Below are 23244 nucleotides of genomic sequence, written 5' to 3' on the forward strand. Positions count from 1 at the left end.
CACACACTAAACAGTTAAAATCTTGTCAGGGAATGGAGAGTTGTACAGTGTCTTGGTGTGCTGCAAGAGTAACTAAAAGATGGAGCTAAGAAATGCCCAAAAGTTATTCTCAAAACCTAAAATTAGTGTGAGAGGACTAAAAATCACCCTTACAGCCTATTTCTTTGTGCCCTGTGCTCTTTTAAATTGTATTAGATATCTGTGCTTGTTCATTTAACTGACTTGAAATCTGTTCAAAGTCGTGGCATCCATAAACTGAGGCACTTCAAGAAACAGTTCAGACTTTTAGAGCTCATGAAAATTATGCTTACACGGTGAAAGAAATCAGTACAAGACATAAATTCCTGTCTCTATAACAAGTTACAGTCCAGCTCTAGTATTACATGACAAATAGTGCAGGAGGGGTTTTTGTTAGTTTGCCAAGATTCAAGATCATCTTTAAGGTAGTTAGGGAAATGCTTTTTGGCTTCATCACAATTGTCTCTCTAAAGCTGGCTAGGTTAGCTGAGCACAATACCCCTGTTAGCTCTGCTCTGATTCAATTTTCATTTTTCCATAGTGTAGCGAGAAGAAACACAAACCATCCTAAGCAACCAAAACGCTTTGATTTTTGGAGCTGCTCTTGAAGTTAGTACATAATGTCTCTCCCCTGCAGCGGAGAAAGCAAGTGCCAAAGTATTACCTAATGATAATGAGGAAGTAACCGCTTTGGCATACGAAATATTTTTTCCTGTGCAGGAGGGGAAGTAAATGCTATAAATTTTCTTGAACAAGCCTGTGTTTAATGTCAAGTGCAGAAGCTACTGTTAATTAGTGGAGGGAAACATTAGTCTGTAGGCAGGAATGAGGGGCTTTTCCTGGGCTGGTGTGTCGTGAAGTTCCAGGATGGAGCATGTTTGCAGTCAGATTGATTAAGTGGTTGACTAAAAGTGTAGTGAGGCGGGTGTCCCAAGGGGTAGCAGCCCATCTATTAACTATGAGAGTTTTATTACACTGTGTAATGACTCTCTGTGTCTGTGTGTAGAAGTCAGAGCCTGGGTTAGCCCAGTGCCCCTTTATGTTCTGCAGCAGAGTTTTATGGCAGAGCAGTCCTGGTTGTACAGTGCACAACCATGATTTTTATCAGACTGTGACTTCTAAAACACCTCCTTGAAGGTATAAGGAGCTGGGGGAAGAGGAGGGGGAAAGTGTTCTTTCCATCCCTATAGTGCTGGTCTTTCCAAATTCTAGGGGAAGGGTGTGTGAAAGGGATGGTAGCGTAGGACAGTAAGAGGCACATAATAACATCCTCTAATGTTTTTCAGGTCAGAGGATATGATTTCAAGGCAGACATCTGGAGCTTTGGGATCACTGCTATTGAACTGGCCACGGGAGCAGCTCCTTACCATAAATACCCGCCGATGAAGGTGAGCAGGTTTCCAGATAGTTGTGCAAGATAAGGGATCAGTGTGTTCTGTGGATGTTTCCAAGAATTTGACTAGCATGTTACACAGAAGAGTTTGTCCTCTCAACTTAGCATGTTGCATAGAAGAGTTTGTCCTTTCAACCTGCACTTGTGGATCATGATGTTCTTGGATGTATCTTGAGTCACCTTTTAAAAATACGCCACTTCATCAGCATTATCTGAACTGCAGTTTTTATTTAGATCCTGAGTCTCATCGTTCTTAAGGAAAGTGCTGTTTTAAACCTCTGAAGTCAGCAGATGTTTTTAGGGTTATAAATAATGATCCAGAATGCCTTATGGGCATCCAGTGACACTGGGATGGCGAGTCATTCTTTCTCCTGTACTGATAATCCTTCTCGATACCTTTCAGAAATTCTCTTGATACCTCTTGTGTTACCAGTTATCCGAAAGAATGTTTAATTTTGTTTAACACTGACACAGTCCTGTCAATCACTGATCCAGTTCAAAGGACCACATCAGTATGAAACTGTGGTTTTGGCAACAATAGTATTTTATTAAGGATGAAGTGAAAGAAATGTTCTTGTTTAAACCTTGACACTTCAAAATTCTTTTTCAAGTATCTTGAACCTTAGATTGCCTTATGAGTTTGGCTAACTTTCCCTGTTTCCTGATGCTTGAACCAGGAGCTGCTTCTAACATGCAGCTCTTTCAGGGGGAGGGTACATTTTAAAGTTAAGAGCTGACACCCATCCATCAGTTGAGGTCTGAAGCATCCTGTCCTTCTACTGAGCTTTGAGATCTTTTTCCTTATCTCCTCTGTAATATCTGATGCGGCCTTGTCTCAATCACAAAACTTTAAGCCCCTTTGGCCCACCCTCTTGAAGGTCACTTTGGTTCTCCTCCTGGGGTGTGTGGTTCTTCGGATCAAACACAGGGGGGTGGAGAAGCCTGTTCTAGCCCCAAAGCTAATGCTTAGAGCAGTGATCTGGGATATGAGGCCTGTGGGTGTCAAGTCCCTCAGTTTTTTGCATTGGGAGAGTGATGTTTTACACAGACAGATAGTGATAGGACAAAGGGCAATGGCTGTAAACTAAAAGAGGAGAGATTTAGATTAGATGGGAATAAGGAATGCTTTACTGTGAGGATGGTGAGGCCCTGGCACAGGTTACCTGGAGAAGCTGTGGGTGCCCCATCCCTGGAGGTGTTCAAGGCCAGGTTGGATGGGGCTCTGAGCAACCTGGGCTAGTGGCTATTCCTGCCCATGGCAGGGGGATTGGAATTAAGTGATCTTTAAGGTCCCTTCCAACCCAAACCACTCAATGACACTGTGGGTAAACTTCTGTTTTCTGAGTCTTAACTGCTGGAGTGCTGTGGGAGTTGGGAGTCACTTCAGGACCTGGGTGTGTCCCCTCCCACACCACAATTACAATGGCATTTGGAAATCCAGCAACTCCTAACTCAGAACAGGCACATCCATGTATCCCTTTAAATGCCAGGACTTGCACAGGTTTAACTCTTGTAGAACAGAATTACTTTTAAGACTTGTCATCTACGTGCAGGGACTGTTGAGAGGCTGAGAGTTCAGAAAAGCCATTAAATTTCCTTCAATATCAGTGGCTGTGGAAGAGCAAAGAGCAGTTATGCGGAATGTGTTGCTGATTTAGGTGCTGCTGGTTTCATTGATATTTTCTTCTGGGCTGTGATTATTGGTAGCATTTTGCAGCAGCTTCTGCAAGTTGTACTTCTGTTTATTGTGGTTTGAATGCATGGGATGAAGCTTTGAATACCAACATGACCTATTTACTATCAACAGCACCTACTTAGTGCTGTCATATGCTAGATAGAATTGAGTCCCCAGTTCTGTGAGATTTGGGTTCCAGTCATGCAGCCGGCAAGAAGACTTCTCTATTTTATTTATTGAACGTAATTGTATTGCACTGCAGATTAATTTTGTTATGCAGCAAAATTACTCATGCATTAAGTGACCCTTCAAGGAGTGGGGAAGAAAGCAGGGAATTCTGTCATGGGCTGTATAATTTCAGCTAGATTGATGGGCTTTTGCTGCCCTAAGCAATATAGCTGTTGAAAGCTATTTAAATGTGCTATGTGCTGTTTCCTTTTCTAAAAATAGATATTCATCTGTATGTAGGTGACAAGTGGAAATGGAAATGAGTAATTTTCTTCCTTTCCTTCAGAATATTTAAGTGATGTGAGGGAAATCAGTTCGGCTTGATGGGTGCTTATGTGAGGAATGTCTTCACCTGCTGTCACATTGGTACATGAAAGTGAACTCTTGTGTTTTTTTATGTTGCCCTTCTGTCTTTAATTTGATTTCTAGCTGAGAAATACCTCAGGGAGGTATATTGAATCAAAAGCCTTGCACAATGGCTCATCTTGAATGAGGAAGCTCGTAGAAGTTCTGCTCTGCTTGTACTTTTAATTGCACAGAACAGACCTGAAAACACATTCCAACCCTGTGTTTGGCCCACAGACTGCAGGGGGGCCAGGAGATGGGATGGAAAGCAGTAACTTAAATTGTGGGTGTTTGTTGTCAACATATCCTTGTTGACTCAGATGCTTCATGAAAGTGCTTGTCTAAAATACATTTTTCCCAAGGTCTGTCTCTAACAAAGGCCAAAGAAAATCTCTTTGTCAATAGAAATAATTCTTTCAGGTTTTAATGCTGACGCTACAAAACGATCCTCCATGTTTGGAAACTGGTGTGCAAGATAAGGAGATGCTGAAGAAATATGGGAAATCATTTAGGAAGATGATTTCATCATGCCTACAAAAAGACCCTGAAAAAAGGTAAGAATGGATCACACCAAAATAAATTAAAACAAGCAAACAAAACCCACCCCCAAACTCACAAACGTGATTGTGTTCCCTATTTTTTGAAGCTGGTATACTCTCTGCCCCTCCAACCTTTCAGTCACAAAGAGCACAGCAATCTTGCTGTGTGGCAACAAATTCTCTTGGCTGTCCTTATTTTTATGGATAAATGTCTGGCACTGTGCCTGGCCAGGGCACACATCTTCTATTTGGGTTAATGAGAGTGCATCCCAGTCCACTGCCTGGGTAGGGCCATTCTCCCTTGGCCACCTCCAGCAGGTGACTTCAGTTCATGTTTTGTTCCCAGTCAGAACTGCTTTGTGTTTACAGATCAGAAATTACAGGTTGGGCAATACGTGTTTACTTGCAAAAACTACATAAATAAACTTTTTAAAATCTGCCAGTGCAGAGAAGGCTTTTAGTGTAATTTTGACTTGTTTAATTATATGTAATATTTGGTTTGGATGGGAAATCAGGAAAAACAGTGGCAAATTTTACCAACATGTTTTCATCAATACAGATTGCTTAAGTGACCTGATGACACTTTCAGCCTTCCTTGAACAGTATCTTGACTACTCAGTGACACAGGAAATATTACCAAGGGGATGGTGTGTGTGCTGTGCCATTTTTTAATACCTCTTAGGTTGGGTTTTTTGTTTGGTTTTTTTTTTTCTCCTCAGTAAGCAAACTTAATTCTGGAAGGGAAAAAATGCTTTCATAAAATAATAATAATAATAATGAAGACATTCTTCAGTTCCCTCTTGTGTCAGATCCAGGAACACAGGCTTCTCACGCACTGTGCAATGAGTCTCTCTCTTCTAACAAGCATTACACTTGAAATGCTTAATGAATCCAGTGGAGTGCTTGATAAAAGTTGATAGCTGGGTTTTTTTCCAGCATGAATTTTTTTCACCTTTCTAAAGCATATCCTGTCCTTGCAGGCTAGGATGTGTGCTGATCAGATTATATGTAATCACCCTGAATCTGGCACACCCCTTCTCTCTCCTCAAGCACTACTGACAACCACTGGCATCATCCTGACTGTGGGAGCAGGAGGCTGGCATATTGCATGGGAAGAGAATTCAGTGCAATTGCTTTTTCATTATTTTAGGGGTTCCCTTGCTATAAGGAGGATGCCTTTTGTTGGAGTAGTCTATGATGAAATAAACCCTGTGGATGAGGGGCCTTTGCAGGACACTGATTAAACTTTGTTACTATTTAAGCATCATTTGCAGTGTGGGAGATGCTGTAAGCTTTCTCATTTAGGCTTGAGTCTTTAGGAAACTCCTCCTAAACTGACCAAGGGATATCTCTTAGTTTCCAGTATTTATTCTGAAGTCTGACTTGAAGGGGAAAATAGTTTATACTTGTTCATTTTGTATTAGACCAAGACTGATCATCCCACCTATGTTTAATGGAACCAATTACACATATTTAATCAGGTATCTCTGAAATAACTGTTACTTGCACAGGGTGAGTACTGCACTCCAGTGATGATTCTGTGATTTCAATTTTGAGCAAATTGTTTCTGTGATCCTGTTGTTATCTAAGAGTCTCAAGTTCAGCATCAAAACAGGAGCAAATTCTCCCCACCAGTCCCCAGCTACTCATTGCTTTTGAACAGAATAGGCCTTGTTCAGAATACACTGAGTAATTTAAAAGATTGCTGGTGTAAAATTTACTTGGAATACATTGATTTTAGGGGAATTATACAGGAGAAGCTGATGCCCTCACGAGATGTCAACAAGCTGCAGCAGCCTGGAAGACCATTGGGTTGAAAGGGAGCATTTATAATTGTCTTTTCTACATCTGTTTTTATTGACAGACCAACAGCAGCAGAACTCCTAAGACACAAATTTTTCACAAAAGCAAAGGTAAGAAAACATTGATTTATACAGAGGCTGTGGAAAGGACTTCTCAGAAGCAGGATAGGTGTGGGTGACAGCTTTAGTGGCAGGAGTGTGGGCTCTTTCACTTGGAGCCAGCAGAGTTGAGTGAGTTGAATGGGTCATTGTGAAGGAATAGAATAAAATCCCCCTTCTGTGCCTCCTGTGTATGCTGTTGTTAACAGAAATTATCTAGGAATTCTTGAGCATTTAACTATCTTTCAGTGCCTTTTGGGTTTGTTCTTCCCTTGTAATGGTGCCATTCTGGCTGCCTGTCCAACCATAAAGGTCTCTGCTGCAGCAAGTGTAACTTGTATTTTAGTGAAGTCTATAATCAGTCTGTGTGCTAGGGGCTGAATGAGGCCCACTGTGTAAGACCTTCCTAAAGATATTTCACCCTGTTTTGCCTTATGAAAAGTGAAGATCCTGTGATACAAAACAGTAGGAAACTCCCATTTCTAGCCTTGGAGTGAACTGCCAGCAATCATTATGTAATTACTGCCTGGAGATTAGTGCATATGCAGCATGCGCGGTCTTACTGCAGGAGACAGACAGCAGTAACACAGGGGAGGATTTGTATTTCCATGGGCATGAGAGAATACTTTCTCTCTGCTTATTTTTTTCGTGATCAAAATGCACAGGATTTATAGCAGAATGCAGATTAAACTGTCAAAAAGAGACTGCATACTTGGGCTAGCAAAGCAGCATCACCAGTTAATCCGTTTTCAGCTCCCAGATTAAGATGCTTAAGTGGAATTGGCCACATCAGGTATCTGTACAGGAGCTGGATACCCTATTAAAGCTGACAGGAATCTTAACACGTGCAACTGGGGGGAGTTGCACTTCCTCCTCATGAGGAGAAGCAGAGGGGCAAGTGCTGATCTCTGTGGTGACCAGTGACAGGGCCCGAGGGAATGATCTATAGCTGTGTCAGGGGATGTTTAGTTTGGATATTAGGGAAAGGTTCTTTCACCAGAGGGTGGCTGGGCACTGCCCAGGCTCCCCAGGAAATGGTCATGTCCCCAAGGCTGCCAGAGCTCCAGGAGCATTTGGACAAGACTCTCAGGGGGGTTTGTTGGGGTGTCCTGTGCAGGGCCTGGAGCTGGACTCAATGATCCATGTAGGTCCCTTCGACTCAGGGTATTGTGTGGTTTGATAATTCTGTGAACCAGGGAAGTCTGCAGGGTGATCCAGTTGATGCAATGCAGCAGTTTGCTTTAGGGCAAGTTTAACTGATGTCTGGGCTCTTGACAGTATTAACTGGGGTTTCACTGTCCATAGTCGGATTTTTGGCAGCTGATTAGTCTGCCTCTGTATGCTGGATGCACACTTGGTGTCCAAAGTGACAGGATGGTTTACACATTGCTGACCTTTCTCTGTTTGGTTATGTGAGTTCTAGTTCACGTTATACTTCATTGTGTGTTAAATCTCCTTTGTGCTTTCATTAAGCTGCTGGAGAGTAACATATTAGCATGGGTGGTGATAGAAAATTAACATTATTGTAAATGAGGCAATGCTTAACCCGGCATCTGAAGTGCAAATGTGTGCCAGTTCACACTTGGGGTTAAATTACTGTCACACATCAGCCACTGCCAAACTGACAGCTGGAACTTGAGGGCTGAAGAGTGCAGCTTCTATACAGCTATATTGAGTCAGATATTTAAATACCATCTAGGTTATGTAAAAATATGGTTTGATAATGCTGGGAGCCACTTACCAGGAATGACAGAGTGTGTCTTGAGACTCTCCATCCTGCCTGCAAGCAGCCATTCTGGGGGAGTTCTGGGAGCTCTGCATGGGCAGGGACAGCAGAGCTTTCCAGTTGCACTGGTGTGGTATGGAATACCCAGCCAAATGCCAGGGTGCCTGTCTGGACTGTCCTGCTTCCCCTGCTGCCAGAAGTTTGGCCCCACAATTCAGCAGTCAGAAAATTATATTCTCAGGAGCCCATATTGGCCAGTCTGGAGCAGCTTGCTGAAGGGGAAATTTAATACAATAAAGCATCACAGCAGTTTCCCAATATTCAATCTGTTGTGATCACTGCATTTGCTTCCTCTCTAAACATAAATGCTGTACATTTTTTCAGCCACTTCAAATCTTGCTGCCCCAATTTCTGTTTACTCCAGCACAGAGGGATTCCTGCATCCCAACCTGTCTGACATCTGAGGTTTGCCTTTGACAGTTGGACAGGCATAAATTTAGGAGTAAGATAAAGCAAAGGGCTTGGATCCAGGTGGTGTAGTATCTGCAAGTGGAAGAATGCCAAATACCTCAGCAGGGTATCAGATCCTGCAGTATAATATGTATATTTCCAAGGAAATCAGCATAATATCCAACTCCTCAGTTGTTAATTCCATGTCACTTTGCATAGGGAGTGTGGCACTGTTAACTGAAAAGGTATTTAGGATGAAACATCATATACTGCAGCCCAGAGTAGGGGAGTGGTTAATATCTTTGGGGGAATAGGGATGAAACATGTAAACAACTTTCTGCTAGAAACAGCTTAACAGTTTATCAGAGACACTGAAGGCATCAAAGGGCATTTTCAGCAATGCAAATGTTTGTTTGGTATTTTTTCCTTTGCAGAATAAAGAGTTTTTACAAGAGAAGATGTTGCAGAGAGCACCAACAATCACTGAAAGATCCAAAAAGGTATTGAAAACCTCCTGGGCTCTTGCTGTTACAGTTGTACTAATTTTTTGTGCTTGTACTCACATTTTTAATAAGTAGTGCAGTACAGCTTTTTCTAGATAGAGCTATTTATTTCAATAAAATAATCAGACACTGTGGTAGGTGATGGAACCTGAAGACATTCTGGTGCTATTTCTTCTAAAAAGTCAACTCTAGAAACTGCTTGAGGTGTAAGTTCTGTGTCCTTGTGCTGAGCAGGTCCGGAGAGTCCCAGGCTCCAGTGGGCGTCTTCATAAGACTGAAGATGGTGGCTGGGAATGGAGTGATGATGAGCTCGATGAAGAAAGTGAGGAAGGCAGAGCAGCAATTTCACAGCTCAGGGTGGGTCCTCCAACTCCACTGTCCCTGTTTTGTTTTCCAGTTGTGGTACATCTAAATATATTTGGGGAGCATGTGGCCTTAAGCATGATAAACAGCATGTTATATTCCCTTCCCTCAAGTTTGGAGCTGAAGGAAAGAAAGCAGATTGAAGGTTGAAGAAATTGTATTGATCTTTTGTGTCGTTGTGGTGGGGCACAGCTGGTCTCATTCAGGGCTGTTCAGCATAATTGGAAATGTTAATTCAGACAGCCTGCTCCCAGCTCAGCATACTAATTTACTGCAGCTAGGATTCCCTTTAAGGATGCTGACTGCTTGAGACGCTTTCTTCTCGAAGTGTCAGGAGAGGTTTTATCCTACCGCCCTCTCCAGGATGGAGCTGAAATCAATAGGGCCTGTTCTTATGGGTGATTGCTGAAACATGCAGGGTCTGGTTCTGCCCCCCCCAGTTACACTGAAATCAGTCAATCCTGGTAGAAAACCTCACAGCATCCCTGAAGTCACAGGAGTGATTGGTGTAGTGCTTGAAAATCCTCAAGAAAACACCACTTTCCCCTCTCCCAGCACATACACAAAGCCCCCAAGAACTCAAGAGGAGTAGTGCATAATGATCAGCTAAAGATTACAATGGTTTCTCAGGTTGTCTTCCCCCAGCAGTCACCAGTGTGGGTTTTTTCTGTAATGGTTTGCCTGGTCCTTTTTCACTACAGCAGGTGGCTGGAAGCGGACTCTGTGTTATAATCATCCTGTAATTGAATTAGTGAGACAGTGAAGGATTTTTAGAGGAAGCTTTTCAATAGGAAAGGGAAAAAAGTAGTATTGGCTTGAAGCATTTATCCCTTTACAACTTTTCTCATTTGTCTTTCATTAGTCTGGCTTCTGTTGCTGTTGTGAATAGACACTTAAATATTAAATGCAAGATTTTGCATCTTTTGAAATGCTTGGATTTTTAAAAACCACATGATACAGTAATTCCATACTTTGTGACAGCAACTCTTGTGACTTCGTAAAGGGCTTATTTTGTCCAGCTTTGTATTATACATGATCAAGGAAGATCTCTTGGTACCAGGTGGCTACTACTGAAATTCTTTGATGCTTTATAAGCTGAATTCTTCTAAGTTCCTTTGTAAGTTAGAATATGATCACATTTTAAGAAACATTCTTGTAAAAGACCCTAATTCTGTTTCAGAGATTATTTAGAACTTGTTGTATCTTGTCTCAAAGCTCAGGGCACTGTGACTTCACACTGTTTACTGTGTTTTGAACAGTACTTACTTGTTTCATTCCTCTTAGGCAGAAAAAAGCAGATTGACACACATGTTTACAAGCTCCTTTTCAAGACAGTTTTTTTCTTGATGCTTTGATACATTTTCCTTGTGCTGCTGCCTGTCCTGACTGCTTTCATTTGGGCTGTGCTTCGCCGTTGCTTGTAGGTCTCCCATCCAGCAAAGCTTTAGGATGGACATTGGAGCAGTAGGTCTTAATTCAGTTACCTCCCTGCAGATGTACATTACCATTTTGGAGGCAGCCCATGGGTATGTAACACAGTATTTTGGGGCACCTGTATGTTTTGTGATGTCAGGAAGGGCATGTGGCACCTCAGACCTCACTACACGTCTGCCTGGGTACTTGAATCTGACTAATTTTCAAGCAGTCCTAAGACTTGTATCCAAACTGCCAGTTTTTGCCATGAATATGGTGGTGTTACTGAGGACTAGTGTTTGTCCTGTGTTTTTGGCCATATTTCAAACACTGGGTGTAAATTCCACCTGTAATCCCTCTGCAATTTTAACCAAGCTGTTGGATAGAATAACTTGTGTTAACTAGGTGGCACCTTTTTTTCCTGCCCGTTGCTGTAGAGGTGGAGTAGAGGATTTTTAAAGGTCCTTTTCAACCCAAAACATTCTGTGATTCTGTGATTCCATCTGTACCTGCATTTTACTGCTGTCAGCCACAAAGTAAAAGGAGGCCCTGCAGATTGACTTAATGTGCCAAAATACTGAAGTATTAACCTGCATAAAATCATCTACATAAATGGAAGGTGTTGGTATGTTTTACTTGTTTCCACTTTACATTAAAAAATAGGGTGAATTTAATATGTGCAAATGTGTATTTTAAAAGTCTTTTCTGAGGACTGCATCTGAGAGCAGGTAAATATTTATTACACCCAGAGCCAGAAATGTCTCTTCCATTCATTGATTATGGTGACTTCCTGGGTCAACATTACCTTTTGGATATAAAGACCTTCTAAACTTCCTTCCTCTCTACATTTGAAACCTTGAATTCAAATTAAAGCAGTTGCACTCTGGGGGCTTTTAAATAGTGCACCTTCTGTTACCCAATAAATCTGAGCGGTGGTGAGTTGTGTGGTCACATTTCACTGCTTACTCACATCATCTTTGATTACACAAGCAAAAATTAGTTAGAACTAATCCCCGAAGTCATCCTATTTGTGCCTTAGGTAAATGTTTTTTAATGTTTATACTGTCTTCTTCCTGACCATGTTTTTCATAAAATCATAGAATTGTTAAGGTTGGAAAAGACCTTCAGAGTTGCTGAGTCCAACTGCTAGCCCAGAACCACTTTGTTCACCACTAAACCCTGTTCCCAAGGGCCACCTCTTCATGTTTTCTGAACAGCTCAAGAGATGGTGACTCTGCCACTTCCCTGGGCACCCTTTCAGTGAAGAAGTCTTTCCTAATATAGAATCTAAACCTCCCCTGGTGCAACTTGAAGCCATTTCCTCTTTTCCCTTGTTACTGGGAAAAGAGACTGATCCCCACCTGTCTGTACCATCCTGTCAGGGAGTTGTAGAGAGTGTGGAGGTCTCCTCTGAGCCTCCTTTTCTCCAGGCTGAGCCTCCCCAGCTCTCTCAGCTGCTCCTTGTCAGCCTGGTGCTTCAGACCCATTCCCAGCTCCATTCCATTCTCTAGATTTGCTCCAGCCCCTCAATGTCCTTCTTGCCATGAGGTGTCCAAAACTGCACACAGCACTTAAGGTGCCTCAGCAGTGCCGAAGTACAGGGCAAGAATCACTGCCCTGGTCCTGCTGGCCAAACTATTACTGATACAGCCAGGGTGCCATGGGCCTTCTTGGCCACCTGGGCACTCCTGGCTCATATTCAACTGGCTCTCACCACTTGTGTTTCATTTATCTGGATCAGTTGTCAGCTCAGGGGCCGGGCCAGTGTTTCTGTACTCATCTGTACAGTGCTTAGCACGCTGATCTCTCAGACAAGTTCCTTTTACGTAATTCCTTGAGACATCCAGGTACACTTGGATGTGAGCTTTGTTCCTGGAAGAACACTGCAGCAGCTGTGGCCTGCAGATGTGGAGCAGGGCTGTTTGTCTGGGAGGAATGCCATATTTTTCATCCCACCTGGTAACTGTCAAGTGAAGGCTGAGCACACTGAGATGGATTTCAGGCTTTACCTTTCCGGCTGTGTGACTTTTTTCCTGACACTGCCTGCACATAGTCATCCGGAGGGAACTGTTCTGTCTCCCCTGTCCAGAGAGCTTTTTGAAACTTGCTGTTCTGAGAGTAAGACTTCTTAACCCTTTCTCACGAGAAGCCTCTGAGCCATATGTTACAAATTGCTCTGATCTGCACTTGTTAAGGTAGTGGCATTGGTTAGTGCAGAAACTGGCTCAGAGTAGGGGCATGATGGCACTTAATGTTCTGCTGTCCAGCCTGTACTGTCCAAACAGCAACCTGTTAGACCATTATGTGCAGAAGGAACAGGTTTTTTTTTTATTCCCATCATGGACCAAACCGTTCCACTTATCTCCACACAGTAATTGGACTTGTTGGAAGTCAAAGCTGCAGGCTCTCTACGTTGCAGGGCTTTCCAGGAGTACTTGGCAATTCCTCCCTGGCCGTGTGAAACAGTTAGTGCAGTATTATCTTTGTTTTACTGATAAGCAAAGGTTGGTCATGTTGCTTTGCCTGCACTTTCCTCTATGTTCAACTGGTCTTTTTGTTTCATGGCTGAGTGTACACCTACCTGTCAGTTCTCTGCTTTCTCTCACAAAGAGCACAGCAGAATGCAGGGTCCAAGGGCAGGGACAGCAGGCCAGGGATTTCCTTCTAAAAGGCAGCACAAATAAGGCTGATTCCCGCCTCCCACCCTACAAAGGGTCTGTATGTTTTAAGCAAGCTGGTGTGGAAACCACCTCCCTAAGTAAAGGAGGGGAATTTGTTTTCTAGCAGAGTTCTGCCAGGCAGGTCTGTGTGTGTGTTTTTCTGCCAGATTTGAGTAGCTTAAAATGTATTTTCCCCTCTTGGTGCATAAGTAGTTTGATCCAATCTGAGTGATCTTTGGGAGTCCTGGATTTTGCTAAAGGGTAACCGTGATAGCATCTTAGGGTACTGTGTGCCACTGTGGAAATATTGACTGCAAGTTCTGAAATGTGACGGTGTTTCTGGGTGGTACAATATGACAACAAATCATGTGGTGTCCCTTTTATCGTGCATCTTAATACACATATGGAACTTGAAACAATTATGTAGGGTTCTCGTGTTCAGTATGGTTCTGACAAGTCCTCCTAGTCAGTAAGCTTCACTTTGGTCTAGGCAATGACATCTTCTTCTCTGTTTTTCAGTCTCCCAGAGTGAAAGAACCTGTACAGAATTCCGAGGTAAGTTATAATTGCAAATGGCTTCTTGAAAAGATGACTCCTTGTTACTGCTGTTGTTTCAAGGAACATGCTTTATTAGCCTTTGTACACAATACTGTGTGTAGTAGAAGCTGGTATCTAGCTGAGCTCTGTTTGAAGAGCTCCCTATAAAAGGAATCCTTGGCTGTGTAATGCCAAGAGCTCTTCTTGAGGTTTGTTGTATGTCTTGTCAGCTTGCTATGGCAAAAGACTGTTTGTTGTAAGGTAATGAATTGGTCACAAGAATAATCTAAGCAAAACAACTGTCTTCTCATTTCCTCCTTAAAAGAAACCCCAAACAACACAAACCCAACAGAACACAACTTTAGGATGTCTGGTTTGCATTCTCTGATTCTCTGCTTTGGAACCTGTGCTCAGAACTGTAAAAGAAATCTGTAGTAGTATTTGATAGCAAACAAAACTTCAGTTGCAATTTATCATCTTTCTTCAGTTCTGAACTGTTTCTTACATTAGGAATATCAGTATATCTTATCTGTCAGTGATAGGGACTGCTTATCTTCCAGAGGCTGTGCTATGTCTGTCTTTTCCCTACCTGTGTTGAAAGATAAACAGAGCTGTCTCCTAGAAATTAGTCTTGAGTTGGGCTGTCCTGTTCTTCCTTTGTTTCCAAGAAGTGTTTATAAAGGGAGATCTTGAGAAGGACCACAGTTCTGGCACTGTAATTTGGCATAAATTCTAAATTTAAACAAAAAGCTGAAAACCAGAGTCCCTTTGGGGTGAGTTTTCCCACTGGAAGTCTCCTGTCCAGGTTTCCAACATTGAAGATGATTTATATTTCCTACAACCCGTCAGAGTGAGCTGGAGGGCACACTGAAGTGTTGTCAAACTGACAGTTCTTTGGCTACCATGCCAAAATTGGTTTCTCTGTACTGAATAACAAGAGGTAAAAAAGAGATTAAACTTCCATCTAGCTCTTTTTCCCCACCCTCAAATTAGTTTCATATAGAGTTTTTTGGGGGGAGTGGCTTTTTTTGTTTGGTTAGTTGATTTTGTGTTTTGCAAGAGACCAAAGTCAAGTCCAATCCTAAACCTTCTCTAGTGTGATTTGAAGAACTCTGAATTCACTTTCCATCGATACCCAAGTAACTCTGACATTTGCTTGGAAAGGCTTAGTTGTCGATAGTTATCTCACTGCTTTGCTGGGTTTTGTTCTCTGAAAGGAACTACAAGTCAAAGCAGGGTTGTTCTGCTCTGAGTGCGTGGCTACTTGGAAATATAAGTAGGACTCAGACTCCAGGAAAGAGGAAGATTGAAAGATAGGATGCTCTCATCCCAGCTGGATAGGATAGCAAGGCACGCAGCCCTGCCACAGCACTGAATTTTTGTCCAAGATCAACAGCCATGCTGGTATCTTGGTTTACTGATGAGTAAAACTTGCAAATGTCAGGACAGAATGGGTCCCTGGACATAAGGACACGTTAAACCCCTGAACACCAACTTGGGATCAGCGTTAATGTCCTGGAGGCCTGGGAATGCCCTTGGCATTAGAACTTCTCTAAATGATTTATGTGGCAGACAAGCACTTCTGGGAAAGCTGGTGCTTGAATCAGAACTCTCTGAGTTGCTTTTCTCATTAAAACTCCTTTTTGCTTGCAGCTGTTTCCATCAGCTGAGCCTCCAGGTCCTTCACTCAATGCTCCAGCACAGGCACCTACTGAACTACCTCAGGCTGCAGGACAAGCACCTGCACAACCTCCAACTGCTGTACCTCCACCCAGCCAGGCTCCTCCAGCAGCCCCAGCAGCAGCAGCAGCCCCAGCAGCAGCAGCCCCAGCAGCAGCCCAGGTAAGAGCAAACACCCCTCCTGCCAGCTTTCAGGTTTTCCCTTAGCTGTTCTATTCCAGATGTGCTAGAACAATCTGAAACCATGGAAGTTTGACATATTCTTGGCTACATTAAAATGGCTTTAATACTTAAATCAAACCCCTTCAAATCTCTTAAATAAAGGCCGGTGTTTAATCCCTGAATTTTATGCAGCAGTTGAAATACCAGCAGCAGTGAAGGCTGGAGCAGTGTTGGTGTCAGTGACACTTTGGATTTGCACTAGCAGAGTATCTGCCACTAGTGCCCAATACCTGATTTATTGGTAGCTTGTCCTAAGCTGAACTTCATGAACTTATGTCAGTGTGTTCATCTCTATAGCTCTTAGTGTCAGTATGTTCTTCCTCAGAGCTCTCTGTGTCAGTGTGTTACCATTATGGCATTATCTCCTCTGGTTCTTGTTCTCTCACTGGTTACTGTTTTGCAGAGCTCTGGACTTCTCCATGAACCCTTGTTTGTTTTCACTGACTTGGTTTTCAGCTTCAACAGAAACCAGGTTGTGATCAGAAGCCCTGAGCTGCATTGCTGGGCCAAGAGCACCTTGGAGTAAAATGCTAGTCTTAAATGAAAGGTTATTTTTTTTCTCCTGTGAAAAAACAAGTGGTCTAGATGCAAAACACTTGGTCAAGACTTCTATGCTTAAATTATCAGCCTCGTGTTGTGTCTGTCTTGTTCCTGCAGGTATAAAACCCTTGCCTCAGCATGGGCAGTACAAGTGACCGACCCCTCTCTGTTTTATTTGGGTTTTTTTGGTGGAGATTGACTAACACATGGCTCTTTACTGGAAATATCACAAGTGCTGTAACAAGTGCAGGGCAACTCTTGGATCTTCCCTACTGGAAATCTACTGCTGACCAGTATAAAATGCTTTGATTACACATTCCAGTAACTACTCAGAAGTAATTTAGAATTGAAAATAGGCAGCTATAAAACTGCTGCTAGATGCTCTTAAAGTCTTCGATTTCATGGGAAAAAAAAGATAACGGAGAGTACATGCTAATCTGCAAATTAAATTTTTTACTGATAGAGTTGTATCAGGTTTTTAAATCAGGTATTTGGGGCAGGGATTAAAACACAGGAGGTCTTAAAGCTGCCATGAATATCCAAAAACCTTAAGTTTTAATGCAAAGCAAGCAATCATTTTACATTTAGCACTTCTGAAGTCTCCTGCCATTTTGGCGTTTCTCAAAGTTGTGCAGCTTTTACTCTTTTCAAGGCAATTGCAGAGACCCTCCTGTTCAAGTGTGAAGTTTTCCTGGTTCGTTGGTCTGTTGTTCTTCTCACTGTAGTGCCATGATTCCAACGATGAGTTAAACTTTTACCTACAGCTGATCAAGGTTACCTCTAGTTTTAAAGCCAGAGCAAGGAATTGTTAACCTGCTTTAAAATGATGTAATCCTATTGCAGGCTCCACCTGCAGCCCCTGCTGCAGCTCCGGTACAGGAAGACGTGAGAGTCCCCATCAACCTTGTATTAAGGTTAAGGTAAGGGCACAAAACTGTCCTGTTCTGTCAACATGAACCTTTGCAAAGAGGGACACTGGCAGACTTCTGCGCCTTTTAATTAATAGGGTGGCAGTTAAACATTGTTTGTCAGCTTGGATTTCATCTGCTCTTTCCAAACTGGGACCTGGGAAAGCAGTTTATCACATCCACTTCAGTTTGGTAAAACCTGTGTATCGAAAGAGGTTTTCATATTTGTGTAAACATTGCTAAACTCTAATGGAGTGGGAAGGAAATATTAGCTGGGTTCCCTTAAAGGATTCAGGGATCCAGGGGTTCTGGCCTTGTGCTGAACGATCTTAATCTTCATGCACAACTTCAGCCGGTTCTGAGAGTGAAGAGCTTTTACCCAGTTCAGGGAGTGGATTCTGGTCTGTGTCACTAGAAATAGGCAGAACAAAGGATTCTTCTGCACTCATTGCACAAACTGCTGTTTCTCATTAAAAGAACCTGCCTCTCATCTCTGGAGGCATCCTGGTTGTTGGTAGGTGTTAGAGTGGGGATTCTGAGCATCGCTTCCATAATGGGTTTGCATCTGCAGCCAGTGAGCACTTCCCTCCTCTGAAACATGCACTCCAGGGATACCTCTGCTGAGGGATATGAGTTGCTGAGACAGTGGAACAACATGGCCTTGTACCAGAGAGGTGGCACTCACCTATCCTGGAGTGGCCCAGGCTCTGTCAGGTTGGGAGGCAGACTGTGCTGCTTCCACATGCACACCCAAGTGATGAGTTTCTGCCTTTGAGGGGGTAGAATGCAGAGAATTCACTTCGCAGACTGATTATTCAACAACAGCACTTTCTTTTGGGCACCTATCAGTGCCATGAAATGGTCTCTTTTATATAAAATTCTCTTCTTTCCACAGGAATTCAAATAAAGAGCTCCATGATATTCGGTTTGAATTCACCCCAGGGAAAGGTGAGCTGGTGGGAAATTCCAATGTGTGAAGGGGAAGTTTTGTGTTTGGTGTTGTGCGGTTGTGTGAATGTCTGTCCACAGTGCCTTCCTAAAGGGCTGGATGTGGTTGGGCTTGGAGCACTGCTGTAAAACTCATGGATGTGGCCAAAGTGCAGCCCTTCAGTGAATTCAAGTGAATTCACAGCACCTGGTGTGCACCCTGGTATCTGTCTTTTGTAGAGAACACTTTTGCTGTTTGGTTTGTACAAGCTCCTTCATGTTTCTGTGTGGTGCCTTCACCAGCTGGACAACTTCTGCTCTGTGGTGATGGTTCTTGGGTTTCTCCCCAACAGATACTGCAGATGGTGTGTCTCAGGAGCTCATTTCAGCAGGTCTTGTTGATGGCAGAGATCTGGTAATAGGTAATTACAAGGGGTTTTTTCTGCTCTAACCATTTCAGTTACCTTTTGCATGTTTAAAATGATCTGATTAGTGGGTGATAAGAAAATTTCTTGTGGCCTTGATTCTCTACCCCAGTGGGTCTGCCCAACTGCTGTCAGTTCTGGTGACAGTTCTGTGCCAACATGTAGGCAACCCCCAGTTCACAAGGTGATGATTTAGTTGGTAACATTGTGAAGCAAATGTTCCTTGTAATGCAGAAAGAAGTCTAATGATGCATTAGCCAAGTCATGACAGAGATGCATTACCAAACTGCTGCACAAGCCTGTCCTGCTCACAGATCCTGTGCAACAGAGCTCTGGGACTGGAATCAGCCAGGCTTTTTGGGTTTAATTAGGGCTGGGGAAGGAAGTGTGAGGTGCACATGCCCTGGGGCAGCAGCACGAGTTGTATGGGGAGAACAGCTGCCTCAAACAACACTTTGCTAAATAAATGTGTCCTACTGTGCAGTAGGTGAGACTTTTAAACTGTCAGCACTGCCTGTGTATTCCAAGTGCAGCAAGCAAAGCTGTTCCTTGTACACAGGACAGCTACTAGTGCAAAATTAACTGGATTTCCAAGTGCAGTTGGGCATTTATTACTATTGATCCCATCACATCCTGGGAAAAATAACTACCTCTGAAAAAGTAGTGTAGTAACAATAACATTGTTTTCACAGTTCAAAGCTTTAGATTTAAGTAGACTGAGTCTAATTGAGACCTAAATCTTTCCTTATCAGTGTAAAAATTCAAAGTTTGTTACGTAATAGAAAGAGGACTAATGAGTTTGGGATGTTTTTATCCGGCCTGTGCTAATATTTGCCCATTTTCTTTGTGTCTGTGTGATTTCAGTTGCAGCTAATTTGCAGAAAATTGTGGAAGAGCCCCAGGCAAACAGATCCATCACTTTCAGACTGGTATTTATTCCTGTTCCCTAACTGATCGAGTTGTCCCTTGCAAGGAGAAGGCATTGCATGTAGATGTCTACTGCAGGCATCTGATGTATGCACTCTAAATCCTCCCTTCTTTCCCAAAGCTTCTTACTGGTTGTATAACCGTAGGCACTGCAGGCTCCCTGCTTGTATCCTCTGAGCAGCACCTGAGATAAATAAGCATCAGATGATGTGCTAATAAACATGTAAAAATGTTGCAAAGGGGTATTTTTGGGGCTTGGGATGTGCACTTGCAGAAATATTTCAGGGCAGGTGGATGGGCTAAGAATTGCCACAGACTGCTTTTGTGGAGGAAGAGAATGAGGGAGGGTACAGATTCATTGTCCCTGAGGAGGAGATGGGGAAATGAAGAAGAAAAAAGGAAAATAAGAGAGGTGGGCCAAAAAAGAGAGCCAAAACTGAGAGCAGAGCAGGTGAATCTTTCAGAGGTGGTAAAACTCAGGGGGAGTGGCAAAGCAAAGGTTGTAACCAGGTTATTGGGAGTGAAGGAGTAAGTGCTCTTATTTTTTACTCTTCCTGTAAGGAGTTTTCACTTGTTTTGCCCCAGTTATTGCACATAAAATGTCTAGTTGGAGCAGACATTGGCAGACATTCAGTACCAGCCCTTTGTAGCTTCAAAAAAAAAAAAAGGCAAAAATATAAAAGCACTCAATTTTAACTTTGGGTAGTGCAAGCTGCTGAGTACAGTGCAAAGCTGTCCTGTGTCTGCTTCCTCCCCAGGCCGTGTCTGATACACCTGCTTGTGGTTTGTGCTGAAAGGTAGAGCATGGGTGTTGCTATTTGGATCTCTGTTCTTGTTTCAGGCATCTGGTGTTGATGGCTCAGAAATTCCGGATGATGGCAAACTTATAGGATTTGCACAGCTCAGCATCAGCTAAACATTGGTCCCAGGAGATGTTTCCCAACAGAGAACCCACATGTGCATATTCGTAATGCTTCTGTTAGCCTAAAAAAAAAAACCACTACTGCCAAAGAATTGAACTACAGCCCCCTTCCTAGAAGCTTTAACATTTTCCTTAATAGGATCACAAACCTTCCTGAAATTACCGATGACGTTTACACCTTTTGTAAACAACTCTCATGTTTTTGTATCTGTCATCTCAAACATGCAGACCCAACACGTCATTGCCTGCATGTTCATTTTATTATTGCCTTACTTTAAAGAAAAATACTACTGAGTACGAAGCAGGGGGTTCCACTGCTCTGATGATCTTGCCTAAGTGTTTGCTTACATGTGGTTTCATTTTTTTCACTTGCTATTTTTGCACAAGTTTTAATACTGAACGGATTTTTTTTTTTTTGGTTCCCTACCTGCTTCTCCTTCTATTGGAAACACCAATGTACATGTTGTTTGGGTCGCCTGGAGTGCTGAGAAATCTGCTTCTCTTTGGCTGTGTGTTTTAAAACTGCTGGTTTGAATGCTTGCACGTGAGAAAGCAAGCGGAGTCTTAACCCACAGGAGGGAGAGCCGCCTTCCCTTTTGTTTGTGCTTTTGAGAAGTTCCCTGACTTTGAGGTGTTAGAAGTCAGCTTCCCTTTGTAAACTGCCTTAATTTTTTTTTTTTCTTTATCATTTTGGTTCTCTCCACATGAGTGCCAGGCATGGCATGAGGGCTGAACCTTTTAATTTACATTAAGCAGTCCTTCCTGCTGCTTTCATTCTGCATCTTAGATGTAGTCTGTTCTTGAAACAGACCAGCAAGGCATTGCTGCCTGGAAACTGGTCTTTCAGATGATGAACACAATATCCACAGTCACAGGGAGTGGAGATTTGTGTCACTCTGCCTTTGGAACAGATGCACTTCTTTCCAAGTGTCCCTGAAACCCAGTTTGGTCATGCCTGGCTGGCCTCCCAGTGTGTTCCCCAGTCCTTTGTAAGCTGGTACCCGTGGAACCTCCCTGTCATGTTTTACAGCAATAAAGAATTGCCAGTAGAGTGGCCGTACTGGGCAAAAGCGGGCGCTGGGCTTGTCCCTCCTGCACTAAATCCCTTGGGTCGTCGGGCTGCGCGTCGGCCCAAGCCTCGATCTTTGATCAGGATGTCACTGCACCCCTGTACACACGTATTTAGCTTTTCTTTCCATGTGGTGTTGAAGTTGAGTTTCTACATGAATAATATAAATTATGCTCTGAGTTTGATAAGAGACACTTGTAATGCAATATGTGAATAATAAATGGTGTTGACTCTTTTTTTTTTTTTTTCCTACTGTTTCACAGTTGGCCTTTGTAACTGCTCTTGGCTCTGAAGTGTTTTCTACACAGAAATTGTAAGTCTGTAATTTAACACACAGATGGAAACGTGCTTTGTTTCCATCAGACACAAACAATGCAGAAACAGAGCGGAATGACTAGGTTCAATTAGGACTTTTGTTCTGTTGGGTTTTTTTTTTTTAATTTCCAAGTCTTCAGATGAACAATCTGTATTTACATCTTGTTCTCTATGAGCAGCTGTGGAAGCTTCCTGAATTGTGCATGTTCTTTTTATACCGCCCCTGTTGCTTGTAGCCTCTGGGTGGATATTGGGTGTGTCCCCATGGGCTGTTTGCAGCCCCGTGGCTGGTGAGTATGAAGGGAAGGGAGAGGAGGATGACAATTTGGGAGCGAGATCATCCCGAGGTGCTGAGCTGTCGCTCTCAAGAGCCCAGGAAGCGCGTGCCCGATAGCAGGGAGTTGGTGGTGGCCCCCATTGAGCTTCTTGGCTTGGGAAGAGCAGGCTGGCACCTTGATTTTCCCGTCACCCTGTGCTCAGTGTGGATGTGTTGGGAACCTTTAGGATACAGAGACAAGGTAGTTGTGGTACAGTATTATTTTCCGTCTGCCTGCATGCCCCGGGGACCTCCTCGTTCATTTGTGTACTGGTGCTGAGGAAGGTTAGGACTCAAACTGCTCAAATGGAACAATGCAGCATCTATTTATTGTTATTCCCCATTTTCCCAAAGCCAGGACTTAGCGAGCTTGAGCTCACGCTAACCCAAGGTTCCGTAGTTCTTTAATGGAGAAACTAAGTGAGGAAGAAGCTGATGGGTTTTGCTCTCTAGATCTCCAGATCTTTTGGGTAGGGATCCAGAATATTTACTTGGGCTATTACAGTGCTAGACAACTGTCTTTTCTGATGTTGTTCCAGTAAGTGCCAATGCTGTTCATAATTGTTTTCCAGTGTCATTAAGAATTTGGTTTTTGTGCAAATTTCTGATCTGAACCTGGAAGCAGGTGGTAATTTTAAGTTAGTTCCTACTTTTAAGGAAAATGCTCTGTTAATGAAAACGGATCCTCTTCACAACTTTGGTGTATTGTAGATTATAATGAAAGATGTAAAATAGTCAGGCTTTTTTTCCTTTTTTGGACTTTGTATTTTACTGCATGTGTCTAATTTTTAATCAATAAAGAACAAATTGTCCATTGCCAGGTGTTTGATATGTGGTTTGCTTGTCATTGGGTTGGATGGTGTTTCTTGGGGAAGGGGTTTGTCTGAGTGGTGTCTGCAACCCCTGGGGTGTTTCTGTTTGGGATGGTGGGAGGTTTGGCAGCCCCCAGGAGGGGGACAGGGAGATCAAGTCCAGGCTGGATGGGGCTCTGAGTAACATGGTCTGGTGGGAGGTGTCCAGGCCCATGGCAGGGGCTTGGAACTGGGTGAGCTTTCAGGTGCCTTCCAACCCAAACTGTTCCGCAAGTCCAACTCTGCAGGAGTTGTGTGCAGAAACGGAGCAGGAGGGCACTTGGGATGGTGCCCTGAGAGCTTGTCTCCAGCTGAGAGGTTTGTTCCAAGCTCTGCATGCCCTGTGCAGCTGGGAATGAGCCGCGCGTGTCAAGGAATGCCTCGGGATGAC

General features: G+C 43.1%; 1 protein-coding gene across 1 annotated transcript in view; it reads left to right on the forward strand.

Annotated features, from left to right (window-relative positions):
- OXSR1 (oxidative stress responsive 1) overlaps positions 1–22820 on the forward strand; it is a gene marked incomplete at its 5' end in the record, with an annotated part of 69373 nt that extends 46553 nt beyond the window's left edge. The window contains 12 exons of the mRNA XM_017746774.1: positions 1305–1406; positions 4080–4213; positions 6063–6111; positions 8710–8775; positions 9013–9135; positions 13734–13769; positions 15405–15593; positions 17037–17113; positions 17997–18049; positions 18382–18450; positions 19318–19382; positions 20222–22820. Of these exons, the coding sequence (XP_017602263.1) occupies positions 1305–1406; positions 4080–4213; positions 6063–6111; positions 8710–8775; positions 9013–9135; positions 13734–13769; positions 15405–15593; positions 17037–17113; positions 17997–18049; positions 18382–18450; positions 19318–19382; positions 20222–20296 (1038 nt within the window). The remainder of the gene's footprint in view (positions 1–1304; positions 1407–4079; positions 4214–6062; positions 6112–8709; positions 8776–9012; positions 9136–13733; positions 13770–15404; positions 15594–17036; positions 17114–17996; positions 18050–18381; positions 18451–19317; positions 19383–20221) is intronic.
- Positions 22821–23244: the final 424 nt, after the last annotated feature.

This window comes from Corvus brachyrhynchos, unplaced genomic scaffold, assembly GCF_000691975.1.
Source record: "Corvus brachyrhynchos isolate BGI_N302 unplaced genomic scaffold, ASM69197v1 scaffold18, whole genome shotgun sequence".
NCBI classification, from domain to species: Eukaryota; Metazoa; Chordata; class Aves; order Passeriformes; family Corvidae; genus Corvus; species Corvus brachyrhynchos.